The sequence below is a fragment of the Haemaphysalis longicornis genome, unplaced genomic scaffold (assembly GCF_048455015.1).
Source record: "Haemaphysalis longicornis isolate Haplotype H1 unplaced genomic scaffold, Haemaphysalis longicornis Haplotype H1 scaffold_6, whole genome shotgun sequence".
NCBI lineage: Eukaryota > Metazoa > Arthropoda > Arachnida > Ixodida > Ixodidae > Haemaphysalis > Haemaphysalis longicornis.
The window spans coordinates 95793121-95813675 of record NW_027526407.1 but is presented as its reverse complement, the minus strand read 5'-3'; the positions used below and the strand labels follow the sequence as shown (position 1 = coordinate 95813675).

The window sequence follows — 20555 nt, the reverse complement described above, 5'->3', positions numbered from 1 at the left end:
TTATTCCGCAGGGGCCACGTACTTTCCCTGCTGCTGTTCGACCATCTAACCCCATGCGCAGACAGCCCCACAACACGTTGCTCTCTTGGACACAGGGACAGCCGCAACAGTGAGTTCTTTGAATAGGCTGGAATTATTACAGGGTATTCGACTAAGGTGTCAGCAATGTGATTTTCGACCGAGTGCTTTGGGTGACAGCTTTCTGAATTTGGTAGTATGAGTTTTTCTGCAACTAAATCTGTGTATTTCGCCTGTTTTATTACCATCGCCTACACGCCTTCTCCTTCGGTTTTTATTGATCCAACTTTGGCGAGCTGAGATTGAGGTTGACAGACTTACCAAAAATTAGGAATTGCGGAACAAACTAAATATATCGTTACCATTCAAGCTTTATTAAATAAACTTCGTTCTCGGAATAATATTTCAAATAAAAATATAATTTTCTAACAAAATTGTAAAAAATTCGAAAAAAAGCCTTTTTTTGGTCAACTTCTTGTTTTATTAGCGCGTGTTTATTTTAACTAGCTTTGATGAGCGAACCTTCACCCTGTAAAATGTGAACAGACTTTTTGCATGTGAGATTTTCGTAGTCTTATAAAGATCGTAGTTATAAAGATCTTATAAAGATAACTTTATAAGTATAAAGATACTTATAAAGATCTTATAAAGACTACGATCTTATAAAGATCGTAGTCTTATAACGATCTTTATAACAGCCACAGGTTCAAACAGTGAATATTGTACCGTAAGACAACGATGGTCTCAGACCAAACGTTAAAATATTAAGCATTTGCTTCACTCCCAGTACTACTCCCTCTACCGTGATACTAACACTTTCAAGTGGTTCAGAGAGCTTCAGTGCTCGGTCAAGAGTTAAGATCATTACTGCTGTTAAAGAAGTGGTGTTACACTCCCCGTACATCTCACTATGGCATTCAAGAAACGGTGCTTTTTTGATCAACTACTTTCCAAGTGGAGTATTGGTTTTCCGACTTCTGAAGAACGCCAACCGCGAGACGGAATCAAGGAATTTTTCTCGCTCTGGCGCACTTTGCTCTGGACTGTGAAGGGCATGTGGTTAGGACATTTAGTTGCCAACAAAACGACCACAAAACAGAGAGAGAGAGAAAATTTTATTCAGTTTGCCAGCTGTGTTGCTTAGTCGTCAGCCGTGAACCCTTTCGTTCTGGTAGCGCCCTCAGCAGGCTGGATGGCCAAGAGGTGATACTCCGGTCTGGAGCTGAGCAGCACGGTCTCTCACTGCTCACTGTTAGTGATTGGGCGATGATTTGTGATCGCCTGCGGACATTGCCATAACATGTGCGCTAGGACCGCTCGTTTCTGACATGTATGACTCTCGGGGAGTAACGCCCTGGGTACCAATAGCTATACACAAGTGGGTTTTGGTACGGGTGGGTCTGTAGGAGGTGCCAGGCGAAACAAGAATTTTGGATGTCTTGTTTTCGACGATGATTGGTATGGAGAGGTACTGGTTTATCCTTACCTGCATAGACCGCAATATCCCTTGTTTTTGACCAGCTGACAAGCCTGCAGCCCGAGTGTGTCAAAGTTTTTCTGTCGCATAAGTTTGAGAGTAGCGAAGGTGAACACAAATGAATGTTTTTTCTATGTTCGCACCATAGCTTTTGAGGAAGAAAATTCTGTATGGAAGTGTATAAAAACTTCCGAGTACTAGCGCTCCTTTCTGAACTTAAAGCAGTAGACATATATAAATTGTCAAACGGACAGCATGAACAAAGACTGACCTCAGAAAAATCTAACAACGTTCAAGGTAGACTTGACATTAAAAAAAAAACAGTGCAAGCACCTATCTTCAGGTGAATGGTGCCTTCTGCATGACTTCACACGCACGAACCAAAGCTCTTTGTGCATTATACTGTCATCGACTGAGCACCGCAAATTTTAAAAGCCGTATTAACCTTCGATCCGTTGTCTCCCGTGTAAAACTGTACACTCTTAGTCAATTCCTGGTTATACGACCCGCATGCAGGCGGGCCGCCGCGTCATTTTAAAGCCGCTTATAAAGCGGCGGTTCAGGCGGCATCGCGCGCAAGCGGCCCGCCAAACATGCGGCCCACCGAACACGCGGCCCAGCGTTTAAGCGGCCGTCATGAGGGCCGCCTAACCAGCGGGCCACCTAAACACCGGGCCGTGTGTTCGGCAGGCCACTGGCCGTAATGTTTCTACGCGGCCCGTTATGCTAATCTATTCCCGCTTACGAAGCGGCCCCAAATCATACGGCCCCTCAAATAAGTGGCCTTGTTGCTTTCCACCAAAAAAAAAAAGAAAAAAACCAGCCACTCGGCCAGAATTGAGTTTATCCGTTTTTTTTTCGCTCGCATTGCCAGGTCAACGTCAGCATACTATGACAAATGCTTTAACACATGTTACATCATACGAGACACACAAAGGGCACATAGGCACATACACGCAACCCTACGGAGAATCGAAGCTGGGTCTACTACAACACATGAAGAGGCGGGTATCATAACCACTGCGCACGACCCACGGGTTGCTGGGGAGTGCAAACATGGGCTTATAAGTATTCTGCATGCTGTTGCGCGTCAAGCAGGAGTCTTAAAGGGACACTGAAGTGATATGTAAACATTGCGGGATTACTAGCGCAAATTGTAGTCCGGAGTCCCCAGGCCATGTTTCGACCACTCTAGGCGCGTTTACGCGATTTTATTTAGTAGAAAAACTAATTCGAAAACGCTGTCCTCCTCTCTTTACGCTCGCCCATTTTCTGTGGCGTTTTCGTGTGACATCAGGAGGGGATGAGCTGGCAATTGGCTGCGCCACGGCTCCCCGGCCGACAGAGTCAGTCGGCTCAGCGTTTCGTCCGCCGGCCGCCGGCGGGTCGTCGCAATCAAGGATTAAAAAAAATTGCTTGGTCGCAATTCGTTCGCTTAGTTGAAACGAAGCCAGGACACGTTTGTGAATGGAAGAATGTGCCTTTCTTTACTTGGTTTGTTTGTACACTGTATCTAGCTCCAAGTCAAGGTCGCTTCACACAAGCGCTGCACATGCGACGCTTCGCTGACTGGTACGCCAGTAGGAAAATATAAGGCCTCTTGAAGGCGGGAGAAGAGTCAGCGAAGTGAATATAGGTACTAAGCAAATAAAATCAACTGATATTTTTACCGTACAGCGTAAAACTAGGGCGCGGGAAGCACTTTTTTGCGCTGGGCGAACAAGCACAGCGGTCAGCAGCACGACTACGCATCTGCGAACGCTTTTCCGTCTACGAAATGCAATTGATAGACGTGAGCTACTGTGGAAACTCGGGCGACGCTTACTGCACGATCGCAGTACAACAAATAGTCACCTAAGCGGCTTGAAATGCCAAAATTAAATAAAAGTGTAAACCGGTTGTACAATATATACCCTATATTAGCAAGGCATTCGCGTCCCGCTCCGTGGCCTAGCGGTCTGGGGCGCTGGGATTTCACCGCAAATGTTTTGCGAGTCATGGGTTCGAATCCCCGTGGGTACGTGCTTTTTTTGTTAACTTTTTTGTTTTCCGCCGATGTTTTCTATATTGAGTTCACCTTTTTTTGGGCCGCAACGTTCATGGCTACACGAACTAGTTCACAAAACGCGCGCAGGCTGGCACTGGCGCGCTAGCGAGTTCTCGTTGGCGTGCTGTTGCCATAAGCACCGACTGCTTGCAGGCAGTGGGCACAGGCCAGAATGAACAGACCCTTGGCCTGGTGCGAACACGCTTTTTACGATACAGGCATGAGGGAGGCAAGCTCCAAATATGGGGGAAAAGCGCATGACATTTGGGCGTCTGCGGGTACGCGGAGGGCGTTCATGCACTGCGCAGGTCTCGGCTAGTGAATGCAACGATTACAAGCCGTCCTGGGAGGCTTATCTTGTGCATTTTACAGCCGACAACATGGCAGAAGCGCGGTACGATGATTACTGAGATATTGAGAATGCCCATCCAACAAAGCCATTGGTTATGTTTTACAGAACCGAAACCGAAACCGAAACTTGTGTGATTGCTAACCTTGGGCATCGTCCAATCACGGCGCCCCTCCTCTCAACGTCACAGCCTTAGTTGGTGCGGCCGCCGCAAACCGCGCATGGTAGTTTTTCTTCTTTCGCGCTTTGTAAAATAATTACCGATTTGTCAACCGGATAAACGATGAAAAGTGTGCTAATTTGAGCCAGTCTACGCAGTGCAAGCAAAAACGGGAGCTTGACAAATTCACTTCAGTGTCCCTTTAAATAACACTTTCGGCTGAGAGTGACTTCCTTTAGACCACCATTTTTGAATCACTCTACCAAAGAGGCATAATACTACGGTTTGGAGGGCTTTAAGTACATTGTTAAGAGCGGAAACCTTTTTTCATGCTGTGTACCCGTTTCGACAGTATGATGCGCCGTGCAGTGATTTATTCCATCGATGCAAACGGAATTGAAAACAGTTCTTCTGCCTTGTTACCAAAAGTATTCTTGGCCATTGGCGGAAAGTGCCCCATATGACAATGCATGGAAATAACTAGCACGTAAGGCACACTGTCGTGCTGAACATAAGAGCTGTCTGGTCACGAGTGGCAAGTATACCAAGCATGAAATGGTGTACTGAATTTTTTCTGCTCGTCGCTGTTCTGATGGTGCGGTTACATGCCTTCACCTTTATTTTTGTAATAGGGGGCGGTAGTAAATTACGTCTGTGGTAATGTAATCAACCAATAATAAATTACTCATTCTATATAACATTGTGTCGCGACGCCTGCACAATTGTTGAGTCGCCTGAAGAATTGGTGATCGCGAGCACACAAAGAATATCTTAGCGTTTTCTCGCGCAGACCGGATAGGCGCTCGGCCGTGTAACTTGCAACCCCCTGCATTTCCAGAAAAATGCAGTTTTCGCGGAAGTTCCACTTTTAATCGTTATAATATCGTCAAGATCCTTGATCAAACCAAATTTTGAGAAACCAAAAATTAAAAAAATATAAAAAATGACGGAAACTGGCAAACAGTATAACACCCTGCATTTCCACAATAATGCAGATTTTGCGGAAATTCCACTTGTAATCGTTATCATAGCGTAGATCGAGAGAATTGGCCGAACATAATTTTGAAAAACGAAAAACCAAGAAAAATATAAAAACTACGGAAAATGGTGAGCCGTGTAACGTCCTTCATTTACAAAAAATGCAGATTTGGCGCAAGTAACACCTGTGATCGTTATAATAGTGTAAATGGAGATAATTGGATGGACAGGACTTAGAAAAATCAAGAAATTTGGCTCTAAAAGACTCACACTCAAAAGAAGCGTCATAAGAATGCTGGGCATTATTAGACATTTCGCTTAATTTCTGCAATTTTTTTAAGTGGCCTCATTTATTTCGCGCTTCCGTTATTAACGAGTTATATTATTGTACGCGGAAGCGCAAGGTCGCGGTTCAGCATTTCCAACATTTTCAAGGCCGTTCACCAAAACCATAGCACTTGGTCATGAACGCACACTTGTGCACCTGAAGTTTAGACTATATAAAACAATGCCACCAATAAATGGGTTACAATGGCTGCAATTGCACTAACACATTTGTGATTTGTGCACTTCTGGAACCCCTTCATGACCTCAGTTGTTGCAATGAGGTTTTACCTTTATAATCTCAGTGTTTTACCACCTGATCTATCAGGCCTCAATGCACATACCACGAATTAAAAAAACTCCCTATATTTATAATGCCATGTTACAAGCAAACCTGTAAAGCAAATATCTGTATACCTTAAACCTATCCGCATCTTGAAGTGATAGTCTACTCACACAAGCTTGGGACATCAACAGAGAGCGGAGTTGGGTATGTAAATTTTAAGTATTTTGTCATTCTCGAATTCATGAGCATGCACAATTGTGAGAATAAAATTACATGAATGGCACCATGTCGAAGGAACGATGTTTTCTTTTTATTTGATATCAAAAATACAAATACGAACACGAAATGCTTATACTGAAATAACAAATACAAATATTAGCAGATTGCCCTTATGGAACACACAAATGAAAATATTCTTTTGTGGAAGAGCAAATAAGGACCTGTCAAGATAAAATTATTCTTTCATTATTTATGGAATTTTCAGCAGCTTGCTGAACAGGGAGGAAACTCATCTTTTTTGCAGGCTGCTGACAGTATAAAGCCCAATGTTTGGCCTAAAGCTGACGGGTATCTCATGTCCTAATGTAATATATTACCAAACAAAGAAAAAGTACTTTTTCCGGGCTTCAAGTACGGTCCAGGTGAGGTGAGGTGACTGTAAGAGGGAAAGAGGTTCCCAGCCTGCACCACATATGTAGAAATACACCACTTCCGATGATGTAGAAGGCCTTTGTAGAATCCCCCCAGCAATCTTTGGCCCGGGAGCTGCTGCTCTGGAATTTCGTCGAACTGGAATGGAAACAGCGTTGTAGACATTTCAAAAACGTTGAGTTACGGGTAGCATTCTGTTGTGTTGGCACTGCGTGAAGAAAAGAAACGGCAGTTGAAAAAGTGACCAGGTACAAAATTGTGGCGTTATTTATCGGCGGTAAAACAGTATAGCCTGAAGGGGCGCAGCAGAAGTATCACCAACACCTTAGCAGATATGGGAAAATATCATGTCAGGCAAGTGCATCGCTGTAGTTTAGGCAATTATTTCTTTCTTACTGCTTTATATTCAAAAGCTCTCCAAAATGACGTTTTCTTCATATACATAGGAAGGCCGAGCACTTTTTCAGTGCAAAGGCGTGCGAGAAAACTTTGGCATAATTTTATTTGACGTCGTAAAAAAACCCTGTTCGCTGTTACACGCGGAGGGTAATGTTTCTTAGTTTCTTTTTATAAAACAATTTCCAACAATAGTATGGCGCAAAACATTTTATGAAAGATCGAATAAAACTGCTAGCAATATCTTTTGCTAAAGCATAGGTACACTGCGCGCACCGACCAACAGCCAACGCATCTGTAACCATAGCCTCCGGTATAACGCCTTTACAGGAAGGAGGCTGAGTAACAACATTAGAAGCCACCGCTTTGAGCAACCTCCACGCCGGCGCCGCGCCGCGTTTGCGCTGCCAATGCATCATGTTTCTGCAAACCGCGAGTTGACACTCCAGACAGACGACAGCCGTGCCGAACACAACAAGGTGGGGGCTGGTGTTATTCATGAATGCTGCTTCATGTGAAAACTTTACCACTTAAACGCACCGTAAGGAAGTTTCCAAATCGCCGCAGGATCCAGACTACTCAACGTGCCATAAAATTCACTAGCCGAAACGACGACGCGAAAACCTAGTTACGAAAAAAGGTTACCTAACTTTTTGCTACTCTTACCGAAAATGGGAGGCAGTGGCCATAGAATATTGAAAAAAAAAAAAAATTCAAACTCGGTGTTATGTGGCTTGACCTTGACAATGGGACGCGTGTAAAAATGAAAATTCTTTATTGCACCACGGTATACTCATTACGGCAACGGAAGTACCTCACATGTGCAAGCGTTTTCATTTTTCTCCTGGATCCCAAAACGGCCGCCGCACTGGGAAACCGAATCCTCTCTATAAGCACGTCAAATTTACCGTACGATCCCGGGTATCGGAGAACTGTTTTGGCGCGGGCTTCTTACGACGACGCAAAAGGCATAATTTCGTGGTCCTTGCTATATTGTCTGCAAACACAAACTCTTACAGAGTGCGCTCCCCACCCCTCGAAATAAAAAAGAAATCCAGGGACTTACCTATCCGCTCGTGTTCAACCGGGCTATGCCCGTAATACACACACCAGCCGGCTTGACATGGCGCCGCTGCTTGGCTTGCGTTCCCGGTGGCCGGTGTAACAGGGTCACTGTTACAGGGGAAGCAACTGCATTCGCAGTTGCTTCCCCTGTTACATTGATTTTGATGCACACATTTGATGTCAGCGAAAGCGAACGTCGTCAAGAAAGTGTGAACGCTCGGAACTGAGTATGAACTATACAGAGCATGAGTCAAAGCGCGGGACCCCAACTTGCTCCGCGCTGAAATTACTCCATACTGCGCACGCGCGCTAAAGACAAATCACCGGACCACAACTCGCCACGCGCTAGCTTTTTTCCACTCCTACTGCGCATGTGCGCGCAAGTTTTTTTTTTGTTATATTTTTCGGCTTTCGCCGCGTCGTCAGGCGCGTGTCGTCGGCCGCCGCAAAGGAAGGTTGCGGGCCATTGTGTGAGGGGGAATACGCGCATGCGCCGCAAGCCACACATATCGCTCGGAGCTTCACGATTGCCCCCCTCTTTTTATTTATTTCCTGGCGTCAGGCCGTCCGCTAGTTTATAGCCGTGACACGGGTCGTTGGCGCAGCATAGAAGCCTGCTGTAGCCACCTGAGGTTTTGTCACGGAAAAGAAGTCTGTCAGGGCCTCTTATATCACGGTATTGAGGCTGCCCACCGCATATAAATAGGACGCCATCCGGGACGCGACTAAGAGTGTAGAGATGGATCATTTTATAGTAATAACGGGACCATGCACACAAACTAAATTTTTGTTTCAGTCGAGCGATTTACTGTTTTATTGTGCCCTCAGCACTTGTCCGGTAGCAAACGACGCTTTATTCACTGAGAAACTAAACATTTTAAGCAAACATTTCACTTCTCACGCTAAATTGTGTGTTTTCGTAACGTCAAAAATGACGTATCCAGAGCAAGATTTTAAAACTATATATAGGCTGCTGACCGGGGCTGCTGCAATCCCAACAGGCCGCCGTTTGGTCATCTCATTTATCACCCACTTTCACAGATGGCGCTGCAATACCGCTGAAGTTAAGGCCCCTAAAATTACTAAGGTACCGCCATTTTAAGATCTCGCCGGCATTCGCCCTCACCGGCGCTCCTTCCCAAGGAGGAAGAACAAAGTTAGGAGACGGCACAACCGGAGAAACGTGAAGCCTATACATAGAAGGTAAAATCGAAGTCGGCCCAGAGCGTCACGGCACCACGCGATCCAGCGCGCCACCCCGCGCCGCCGTCTGAGTGCGCGTGGGAGCAAAAGCTTGACGCGGTACAAGGTGCAATTGCAAGTAGAAATTAAATGACATATTCACATCGGCGCAGCTGTCGCAACTCGCAGCATTATTTTCGAGTTCCGCAAGGCCACAGCATAGCAAAGCGAAGCAGCAATCTTCGCAATCGGACGACAAGGCAGGCGCTGCCTTTCCTCCATGACTGGCGGACGGCGGGCGGGCCGTTGCTAGGACGCCGTTGCTAACGCGACTTCCAATGGCCGCCGAAAACACGTGACTTCCTCCACACTTTTGCCAATGCGCGGGGATAGCTGGGGGCCTCTCCTAAGCTTTTTTTTCCTCCATGGTCCGCCGCGCGCTCTTCAATTTCTTCTGCTCGAAATTACTCTGCGGCCCGTTATCGCGAAGCCCGCTATATTTCGGGGTTTTTTTTCCCACGGCTTTCGTCTTTCGCACGTACGCAGCACGCCCACCCGCACGCACGCGGGCATGAGATCGGCGAGCAGACGAATACGGGAAGGTCGGGTAAAAGCTACCGCCAGCCAAACATGAGAGATGCGCCAGAGTCGGAGACCGCCGCCGCCGCCGGCCCAGCCGACCATAGAGATAATATACTCAGCCGACCATGGAGGTCACTTCACGCGCTGGTCCGACTCCGGCGGCTTGAGAAAGGGAAACGGCGGAGGGTGCGGCGTCAACGGCGGTGGGCTTGCGAAGGCTAGCTGCATGACGTCATGTCGTCTCCTAGCTCTTCTTCCTCCATGCTCCTTCCTTCCTCCGTGTTTTGCTAATTTCTTTTTCTTCCGCCAGTGCCGCCGCTATTGGCCAACAAAAAAGTCACGTGGTAGCCCTACCGTTTTTTGTTTTTCTGCCTCCGCTGCCGGGTTGACTCACCGCATGGAGGAACGAAAAGGTTCTTTCCTCCACGACTCGCCGGTTAGGACATTTAACAACGCCGCCGGTGCATCGCCATGTTTGCCCGCGCAGCCTTAGTGCCGGCTTTGTCGCAGGCGCCAGCAAATCGCAAAACAAATCTCGCATCGGTGACGCTTTATGTTGCTTCGCGGTGCCGATGTGTTGTGTGTTAGGCTGTGCTTCGAGGGTCAGGGATGGCAAAATACTGCGTTATTTCGCCCGGGAAACGCGACGCAGAAAGGGGAAACGTTTGGTTGCATAGATCTGGACGAGTACACTTCAAGCCGGCGCTGCCATCAATCTTTTGCGAGGTAAGTTTCGGAATGTGTGTTCTCGCTTTGCGAAATTCTGCGCACGCTGGAGCGGTCACTTACGAAGAAATGCGTATTCGCTCTGCAATCGTCGTCCACCCTGTGTTCTGAGTAGGAATTGCGCTCAGCCAGCGAGTTCGTCACGTCGTAAGCTTTGCTATGCATAAGTGGCCGTGTATATGTTATGTGCTAGCTTACCTCCCAGCATAATTATCAGCGGCGTAGCATGTTCCGTCGGTTGTCGTAAGATTTTTGTGATGCAGGAATTGTTCACCTTAATTCGCGCTTGTTTTAATCGACGGGAGCTTGCTTCTGAGCGTGCAGCATGTGCGTTCCGAGTGCGTGTAAGCTCTTTGTGCTGTTCTGTGCGTAAGTGACCCGGGTAGTATTATAAGCCCGTTCCTATGAGATTGGAGCGATTTGCTGCGTAATATGTGCTTGGTCGGCACGGCGCAAATTTCGCCTCTAGAGAGAGACATTGCGGCTAGTTAAAACAAATAAAGGCCAGCTAATCCAGGCATAACTGCCTGTACTTGCGGAGTGTTTGTAACAGATCTGAGACTCGATGTTGGCATTTTGTTCTTCTCAATAGGAATATTTTGCGATCAATTTGAGCAACGGACATTGTAGAAGCTTGGCGTTAAAAAAAACTTCACCCAAATACTACTCCCAGTTTTTTTTACAGAAAGCCACATCAGCAGCACAAACTACCTGCACGACGTCATTGAGGACGTTTGTTACAATAAAATATCCATTTGGTGCCCCAACTTAATTTTTGTGATATACCGTACTGTTTTCTCTTGATAATAATCGTGATATCGGTTCTCTTTTTAATTTCTTTCGGGTGTATTCCTGCGTTACTGTAATGCACAAATGTGCCAGAATATATCCCAGTACAAAACAGCGGCGTCCCTGCCTCCAATATTAAAGGGAAACTGAAGTGAATTTTTTCGGCTCCCGTTTTCGCTTGCACTGCGTAGACTGGCTCAAATTAACACGCTTTTTATCGTTTATTCGGTAGATAAGTCGGTAATGATTTTATAAAGCTCGAAAGAATAAAAACTACCATGCGCGGTTTGCGGTGGCCGCACCAACTAAGGGCTGTGACGTCGGGAGGATTTGCACCGTGATTGTACAATGTCCAATAATTAGCATTCAAACAAGTTTCGCTTTCGGTTCGGCAAAACCACATGTTTGACATCCCACTTTATCGTTGGATGGGCACTCTCTATATCTCAATAATCACCATACCGCGCTTCTGCATGATGTCGGCTGTCAAATGCCTAAGATAAGCCTCCCAGGATTGCTTGGAGTCGTAGCAATCACTAGCCGAGGTCTACGCAGTGGATGAACGCCCTCAGCGTCACCGCAGACGCTCAAATGCTATGCGCTTTTCCCCCATATTTGGGGCTTGCCTCACTCATGCCTGTATCGTAAAAAGCGTGTTCGCACCAGGCCAAGGGTCTCCTGATTCTGGCCCGTTCCCACTGCCCACAAGCAGTCTGTGCTTATTGACACAGCACGCCAACGAGAACTCTGTGTCAGTGTCAGTCTGAGCGCTTTGTGCGAACTCGCTCATGGAGCAGGTAACGTTTGTGGGGAGCGTTTCGGCGCCCCTCGCCGCGAGCTCTCTCCTCGGGCCCTCTCCGCCGCCGGTCACCCACCGGCCACGCATGGCCTCCGAGATTCCCCCGCGCACGCTTTGCTGCCGCGGGACCTGGGGACGTCGGGCCCCGAGAGATGGCGCTGGCGGACACGACGGGCAGCGAGCAGCGGGGTGAAAGAGCGGGCGGGGTGCTGAAGAACCGCGCGCGGAGACTGGGACTCGAGACAGAGAGTGTTTCTGGTGATGGTGTATGTGTGTATGCCTGGACGGGCGACAGCGCGTTGGAGGACGTAATTAAAGAGTTCTTTCACGCAACCGCAGTGTGCCTCATTCCTTGGCATGCCGTAGAGAGCAGGCCCACACGTTATGGCTCAAAAATTGTAAACTCAGTATAGAAAACATCGGCTAAAAAGAAACAAGCAACTTACGAAAAAAAGGTACCCTCGGGGATTCGAACTTGCGACTTCCAAAATAACATATTTAGCACTACAGACAACTCGGCTACAAGCAAGCGCCGCCGGAAGTGGAAATATAAGGTATATAATGTACAAAGAGTTTACTGTTTTACTTAGTTTTATCATTTTAAGCAGCTTAGGTGACTCTGTTGTATACCGGTCGTGTCCCCCAAATTTTAACATCTCACGTCTAGAAATTGCATTTCTTAGACTGAAAAGCGTTGGCAGATGTGTGGTCGTGCTGCTGACCGGTGTGCTTGTTCACCCAGGGCAAAAAAGCGCTTCCGGCCCCCTAGTTTTACGCTGTGCGGTAAAGTTTCGGTTTATTTTTTTTTCCTTAGTACATGTGTTGACTTCGCTGCCTCTTCTCCCACCTTCAAGTGGCCTTGGATTTTTCTACTAGCGTACCGGTCAGCGAAACGTCGCATGAGCGCTTGTGCAGCGCTTGTGTGGAGCGACTTGGCCGGGGTGCGTACTGGACCATCGACGTCATGCATAGCAATGGGCCTCGTTGGCGGCGGCGCTTTACAAGAGCGAGAGGCAGGAGTGCAGACGAAAGTACGCGACTGTGAAAATTGTCAGGGCGATAACAGTACTCCCTTACGCAGACGCGCCAACCAGCCTGTTTATCACTGTTTTATATTGTTACGGGACATGGCGGAAAATGCCCCATGGAATCATGGCCCACCATCCACGACAACGATGAAGACGACGACGAAGGAGTGATTGGTGGGCAGCCTACGTGCGCCTTAACCTTCCGCTATCTAGTTCCGAGGTCATGTCACTAGGCGCTTCCGCCCTAGGAGTGTGCCACAGGGATGTTATGTCTGCCCTCTATTCTTATGTTGCGACGACAGTCCGGTGTTCCTGCTAGCCAGCTAAACGTTCACACATATCTCATTTTTCTTCCTGAATCTATTTTCATATTATACATACTTAAAAAATTCTTTTCGGTATTTCCTTTTCTAAATTTGGTATCTAAAATAATATAGGTCACATCCTCATTAGGTACAAAACTTCTTGACCAATCCCCCGCGTGGTTATGTGCCATGGTCTGAGGCAACCAACCAACCAACCAACCAACGTGTCTTTGTCATCGCCACTTGTACATAATGTAAATACATCATCCATCGTCGGCCATGATTCCTCTCACCTATTGCCTGCCGCCACATAACATTTTGGTGTAGCTGTTTGGCATTGCATTGATCCCCATGGTGGCCCCAGGCTCACCTGGCCTCGGCTCCTGAAGCGTACGCACTAAGCCTCTTGGATCACGTCGGCGCGCCCCAGCCCCGGTGAGCCTTGGGCGTGGTTATATCCAGCCCGCTTTCCCCAGCCAATGATCCGCCGAGGCCTGCCGACGTGACCTGCCGTGACTCAACAAGCCGATGCCGATCCCCTGCCCAGTTCTCCGGCGTGACTCAAAAGGCTTCAAGACGCTGCCTCGTTGCATCGGCCGGCATCGCTGTTCTGGGGCCGCTGCTCACCGAACTCTCCATCGTCATCCGTGGTGGGAAGAACTTTTCGACCCGTACTCTACTCCCTCTCATTCGCATTTTCACTCCACATACCCATTCACTGCGGTTTAGACCGGGATGGTCGTCCTCGATCGGGGGGGTTAGGTCACGGGACATGGCGAACAATGCCCCATGGATTCCTGGCCCACTATCCCCACTATCCATGACAACGATGGCGACGACGACGACGGCGACGGAGGAGTGACTGATGTAAAGCCTACGTGCGCGCTGTCTTCGCCGCTTGTACATAATGTAACTAGATCATCCATCATCTCGCATAATTCCGCTCGTGTGGGCCCTGCCACCACGTAACAATATTTTAACCATGTCCCCTATTATACTGTTTCCTACCATTCACCAGCCCTTATAATGTAAGAATATTTTTAAGCGCGGAGCCCTTTAGTGGCTGGGGCTGTTGGCGTCTCCAGTCGTCGTCATCGTAATTGTCGTCTGCTGTAGTCACAGTGCTAAAACACCAGAAATGTCCTTTACGCCTCGCGCTGGAATGTAACGCGTAACAAAAAGACACCGGTACACTCGTTTACGCCTTGCTCTCGAGCGCTTCGTAACTCGTACTAAAAACACCGAGACACGCGTTTACGTTTCGCGCTAGAGAGCTTCGTGCTTGAAAGACAAGAGACTTTTGCAGCAAAGCTGTATACCTCTACACCCCAGCGGTTTTGCCTCCGTTTGCGAAAGCGCCAAGGCGCCAATAATACGCTTACACACTGCATGCTTCGCACCTCCCCCCGTTTCATGTTCGGGTAGATGGCCCGGGTTTTTTTCTCTATCTCTTGTACTGCATCGCATAACAATTGGGGACCACCATCTCCACCTCGGCTGCCCCCAAAAGCAAATTTCTTCTTCTTGTTCTTCTTCTTCCAGAGCAGTGCCATTAATCAAGGTGGGGCGAGGGACTCCGGTGTACACCCTTCCCTCTTCTCCCCACCGGCGTTCGCCTTTGTGAGCAGGGGGGGGGGGGGGGGTGGGGAAGTAAAAGTGTGGGTAATAGCACGAGTGGATGGGCAGAGTTCGACTAAAATGGGGGAGTTGGGATTAGGTTGAACCGTGCACTACCGATAAGAAAACTGCCTGTTGGCAACTCGAGGCCTGAACCCTCGCCGAGAAATTGGCAGGTATGCTTTATGTTTGATGGGAAAGTCTGGGGAATGACCTTAATTATGTTGCCAATAAAACTGGATATTCCTTCTGTTTCCGTTTCATTGTGGGATACAATGCGGCGACAAGGATTGCTTTCTTTGTGTGTTTTAGGTAGGCGATGGAAACGCCCTGCCTTACAGTTTTGGGGTAGCATCGCTTCATACATCAAATCTGTTATTTTACCATCACGCAACGACTTTGGTGTATCCACAATTTCAGCTTCAAAATCGCAGTCTTGAGTAGTCTCTCCATCTCTTTCAATAAAACCGTGTGGCAATAAAAATAGACGACCGATGAGAAGCGAAGGGGTTGTGTCGGGCTTTCGGAAACAGCCTAGCCGAGGGCAGTTTCACTGGCGGGATCGGTCTGTGAAGTACACTCACTCATTTCGCGCGCCGCTCTCTCACGTGATAATTCGCTGACCGTCCTAGCGATCGACGCTGCCGCGGTAATATTAAAAACATCGCCTGCGGTATTAGCGTTCTTGTAATTACGAATAAGCGTTGGATTGGTTTTTGGGATAACAAATGAAGATACGGCCGGTAAAATGGCCTTGAGAGAAAAGCATAAAATTAAATACTAGGGCAACAGATGTCGGCTCGATCTTTTATGAGCGTCACAAGGAAAGGTAAACCGCGTGCTAACGCAGCAGTTGCAGCGTAAGCAGGGCGAACGAGAGAAAATTCGACTTGATCGCATAAATTTTATTATACAAAACATTCTTAAGTGCCTAAATTGGTAATATGGTAATGGAAAAAGATACTATCTACAAGGGAAAAATAAAAAGTGCGACAAAAATGGGTGACAATGTTAGCGGCCGTTCACGACACAAAATTCGACACTGGTGGTTTCACATTTCCTAAATTGCAGCAGGGGTGACGTAATGTCGTAATTTCTTTATTGCAAAGGATGCCTGACCCTGTAACGCTGTAAGTAACTTGGGTTACTTTAAACAGGGTCGGGCGGGGGGTTCCTCGTTGCGATCAGAGGAGTCGTACCCTAAAGTTTATGTGCTGAAGGCATTTGCCAGATGAAGTTTTCGTTTGTCCATACGTCTTCCCGTTTCCTGTTCTCTCTATTCAGACTTAATCATCTGCCTTTTTTTTTATTTTGTGTTTTAATGTGACAAAGGCGGAAAGGTATCCCAGTATTCCAAATTTGGGGCAAACGACGATTCGAAGGATAACAACTGAACTCAAACGCCAAGCGTTTCAACCTTACCGTCGGGTCCTCGCGTTTATTGAAAAATAAATGTCTTCGGTTTCAGTATGACGTGGCTGAGACTCACGCTCACAATGCGCAAACACTAGAGTTTTGGGATTCAAACCTTCCCATTGAAGATGAGTATTTGCGGAACGTATTCGACCTAGCAGGAACGTTATTCGCACTTCCTCGTCGCACTGTCATTGATATATTGTTTTTCTTCGCAGGGCAATCCTTCTCGACCACAGCAAAATTAGGTCAACAGCCTCGGCAGGTAGCGTCTTTAGCGCGCTCAACCAGGCGGAGTCGAAGAGTCCAGTGGCGTCATAGCAGGTCTTCGGGTCGGTCTCCCGCACAGCAAGAACCATTTGGTTTACAATGTCCGATATATCGTCTTTCATCCCAAACTCAAACAGAGCCCTACTAGACGTAATCCAGTCGTCGATCTCCTGAGTACTGTAATGAGCGGTTACTTCACCACCCTGGGTCTCCAATTCTTTGTGGACAGCACTTGCACATCCCACGGCGTCGGTGACCTTTGATCTGAAACAGAGATCCTGGTGTCAAAAACTAGACGTCTTACTGTGAATAGACAAGCAGCCCACCAGATGTTTCATCTTATGTTCTTGCAACATCCCTACTTTTTTTTTCATCTCAACACATATCGCGAATACTCCTATTGTTGGCTTCCGTCCGAAATCTTCAAAATGGAGAGCTGAGTATACGGCCAGCTGCTAAAGCAATGTTTAAAAGCGTGAAACCAGAAAGAAGCTTCTTCAACGGGAAGCATTTTTTAAGTGCCGTAGACCGAAGGGACACTGTACCGCCGGGGGAAGCTGATTAAGCGTTATTTACCCCGCTTTCTTTCTATTATTATAACTCCGCCTTGAGTAAAAACTACACCCCCCAAAAAATGGGTTATTCTGCAATAAAAACAAAAATTTTGTCTAAGAAGTTGTCCGAAAATCTTTATGCCCCCTCAAGGATGAACATTTCTATACACTATGTACCAAGAAACCCCGAAAATATCCTAGCTATGTATGTATTTTGGTAAAACTCATGAGGCTTAGTGTGCACACTCAAAAATTGCTCGCATTCCACCAGGCGTCACACCCAGACTGAGAACTTAAAAGCAAAGTGGTGTCCTGTGGCATTCAAAATTTCTAAGCAATGTATTCTTTAGTATTGTACAAATAGCTTGAGATTTCAAGGCAATGGAAAGCTTCACAACGTTGCGTGCCATTACTTAGATTTGTTATAGCCAGACGAAATAAATAGACTCAGCGCGGTTCCCGATTTAACGAAGCATATTGAGAAACAGACGCACTTACAGAAGGAGGCATTTCCAATATTTGAGCACCCACTTCTACCTGAGCGCCTATACACACGCGGAAGCCGACACGACGAGGGTGTTGGGCGGCGAAGAAATCGTACAGCTGTTTCCGGCGCACAAGAGGTGGCAGAAAATGTTGACAACACTGAAACTTCTGAAACTCCTGTGGCCTGCTCCAGGTCAGTTAATGGACGCTATTGACTTTCCCAGGCGCTTTTCTGGGGCTCACGAAGGAACTGAAGACGCGTCGAACGCGCTTGCCTGCGACAAAACGCATGTCCGCCCAATCCTACCGAAGCGTCCGCAAGCGAAAAATCACAGGCTCTTTTGGCCAGGAAATAAATTCGTGCCTCCAGAAAGCATATCGTACGCTCGCTGTATTGCCAGCGGAGTTTTAGCACATTACTAAATTACGGGCAGGGGACCACCACGGCCGCCGCAATTACGATGTCACGGTAGCTGCAAGAATTCGCCTCCCTTTAGACGTGGAATTTCTGTAATCAACGGCTTGTAAAGCGATGGTCTTCATTTTACGAAGTTCTCGATTTAACGGAATAATTAACGGTTCCCACCCTCCTGAAAAGTTCCGTGTATACGGAAATATGGGAATACGGAGTACTTTCCTAGAATGACGCAAAGCCGCAACGAAACACGGAATATTTTTTGAGAAACACACGAGAACAAAATAGTGCATACTTATCCAAAACTTTGACACCGATTTTATGTCTGTAAGTTTACTAGAACCGCCATATCATTGTCCGTACGAATTCCGTATATACGGAGTATACGAAAAATATACGGAGCGTAATTTTGTTGCCTATTATTGAAGATAAAAACACGAAACCAATGTCAGGCGTTTTTATTGCGCACACTAATGTGATTCCCTGTTTTTTATCCCAACATCTACTTACGGTGTGCTTGGGGGCGGCATAATCCGTATGAACTCCGTATTCCCATAATTACGTATATACGGAACGTTTCAGTGGGGCAGTGACTCCGTTACATACAGTTCTAACTGTATACGAATGGCGCGCCATTATTGGACCCAAACGAGCAGTATCTTTCAATGTTGCGTGTTGTGGCTCATATTTTCGTGTTCACTTTTCATTTGTTCACGACAGTACCCCTAATACTTCGCTCTATATTGTGCAGTTCGATGCTTATCATCCAAGGTACATGGAATGGGCAATTCTCACCTGTACAAATGAGGTTCAATGGCCACGACATCCACGCCCTTGCCGTAGCATTCACGCCTCAGCCCGTCGATGAAAGACAACACAGCGTGCTTCGTCATGGCGTACGGTGTGGTGAACGGCAGCGTGAAATAAGCTAGAAAAAACACCAAAGCACTGTCACCGTAATTTCCTTTTAGCGCACCTTTGTATGCTCAGCCAGTGCATATCTCCAGTTACCTTTTTTCAACCGAAAAGCGGAAGATATTATGTATATCATTTTCCTTGGGCTTCCGCAAATGAAGTGTCATAGTTGAAACGCAACCTAGCCTGTGAAAACTGAAAAAGCAGGCGTACGACGTAAGGGGCGTAAATTTATAACGTTACGTTAGAAATTGGACGGAGAAAATTTCAGCGTGAAATTTGTGTGCTGTTTTTCTTGAACCGTGGACACTGAGAAAGCGAAGGCATCAAATGGAACCTTTTCTTTTTGAGTGCAGATCAATTTAGGGGCTCCCCTAGTCGTCGTAGCTCACTCGCTGTACCCAAGTAGAGCCACACGACGTTCCGTCGTAGAGGCTGTCGTCGCGGCGTAACCCATAGGCTTCGAAAGCCAAGCGGTTTATATAATAATTAGCGTTCGAAACTCGTGAACCGCTGGCGATTGTCATGCATCTCCTCCTCCCCGTTGTTTAGCGCAACGAACAATATTGTAGGTATATTTGAGGCAAATTATACGTAATTAACCGGCAGCATCCGCGTTCATTTAGTTAGGAACACTCGTTGGGTTGGTTTTTACGATAGTAAGCGAAAAAAAGTGGAAGGGCAGCACCCGCACGCGCGAGAGGAAAAACAAGCCCAAAAAGAACAGAACTCCGGAAGGCGCAGGGGCGCGCGAGCGCTGCGAAAGGGGAAAATTTTAATTGCATTGGGTAATAGCAGTGAGCGGATAATGGCGCTAAGCCCAAAAAGGCGAATCACTGCTCTGTCCTTACGACAGCTTTCAGATGCTGTGGAATGGCTTAAACTTTTTTTTGATGAAACGTTGGGCGAGATATTCTGGGAGGTTTTATGGACCCACGTCTCTTGAATTACATCGTTTAAAATGGAAAATAATGGTTTAAACCAAAAGTCAAGTAGCCGCCAATATACTTATTCGCATCTAGTGTCCTCATACGGGGCCTTTCGAGGGGGCTCACAAATACACGACTTGTATACAAACTCGCACTCATGAAACATTTCCTGCATTGCAACATATTGAGACCCAAGAAACAAATGATAATATAAAAATTTATAGACACGTGCATGAGTTGCGCTTTTTTGAACAAATACAGACATTGGTTAGGTTGGTACGAACACACATCGCAAACAAAGCACCTGGGCTTAGCTGCATAGAGAAAACGTGCAGATAAGTTATCACCACGGGGCATCAGAGCAACGGAGCAGCTGACATATCTAAGTTGCACGCAAAAAAAGAAAGAAACCGTTGCAAGAAAAATTTACTTGGAGTGCGTGTCTTTAAGTCATGAGAAATATTTTGGTGATAATTACGCAGTATTACTTGACAGGCATATCACCACAGACATCCCCAGATGAGACCAGGATTCTCATAAACATACTTCAGTAAGTGTTTGTCTGGGAGTATGGCTTGGGCACGTATTTTAAGTAAGTAAATCGTGTGCTTTTGTGTGTACCTAGTTGTGTGTGCGTGTGTGTGTGTTCGTGCGCATGTGAGTGCTTCTGAGGGCATTTGTGTGTGTGCGTGCGTGTGCGTGCGGGGGCGTCCGTGTGTGTGTGTGTGTGTGTGTGTTTGTGTGTGCGTGTGTGTGTGTTGGTGTGTGTGTGTTGGTGTGTGGTTTTGCGCTAG

The 20555-nt window shown here is 47.0% G+C and overlaps 2 protein-coding genes across 3 annotated transcripts in view; one reads left to right on the top strand and one right to left on the bottom strand.

The window, feature by feature from the left end:
* Window positions 1-9910: 9910 nt before the first annotated feature.
* Window positions 9911-20555, top strand: part of LOC144141060 (D-beta-hydroxybutyrate dehydrogenase, mitochondrial-like) — a 122195-nt gene continuing 111550 nt past the window's right edge. Inside the window, exon 1 of the mRNA XM_077672568.1 lies at window positions 9911-10241. The gene's annotated coding sequence lies outside the window, so the exon portion shown is untranslated. The remainder of the gene's footprint in view (window positions 10242-20555) is intronic.
* The window catches only part of LOC144141058 (retinol dehydrogenase 7-like), a 36076-nt gene continuing 31175 nt past the window's right edge, over window positions 15655-20555 (bottom strand). The window contains exons 5-6 of one of the 2 annotated variants that reach the window (XM_077672564.1): window positions 18713-18845; window positions 15655-16726 (exon numbers count right to left, since the gene is read on the bottom strand). In XM_077672564.1, coding sequence (XP_077528690.1) covers window positions 16384-16726; window positions 18713-18845 — 476 coding nt within the window. In that variant the 3' untranslated portion in view covers window positions 15655-16383. The remainder of the gene's footprint in view (window positions 16727-18712; window positions 18846-20555) is intronic. The other variant, XM_077672565.1, reaches the window with a different exon arrangement.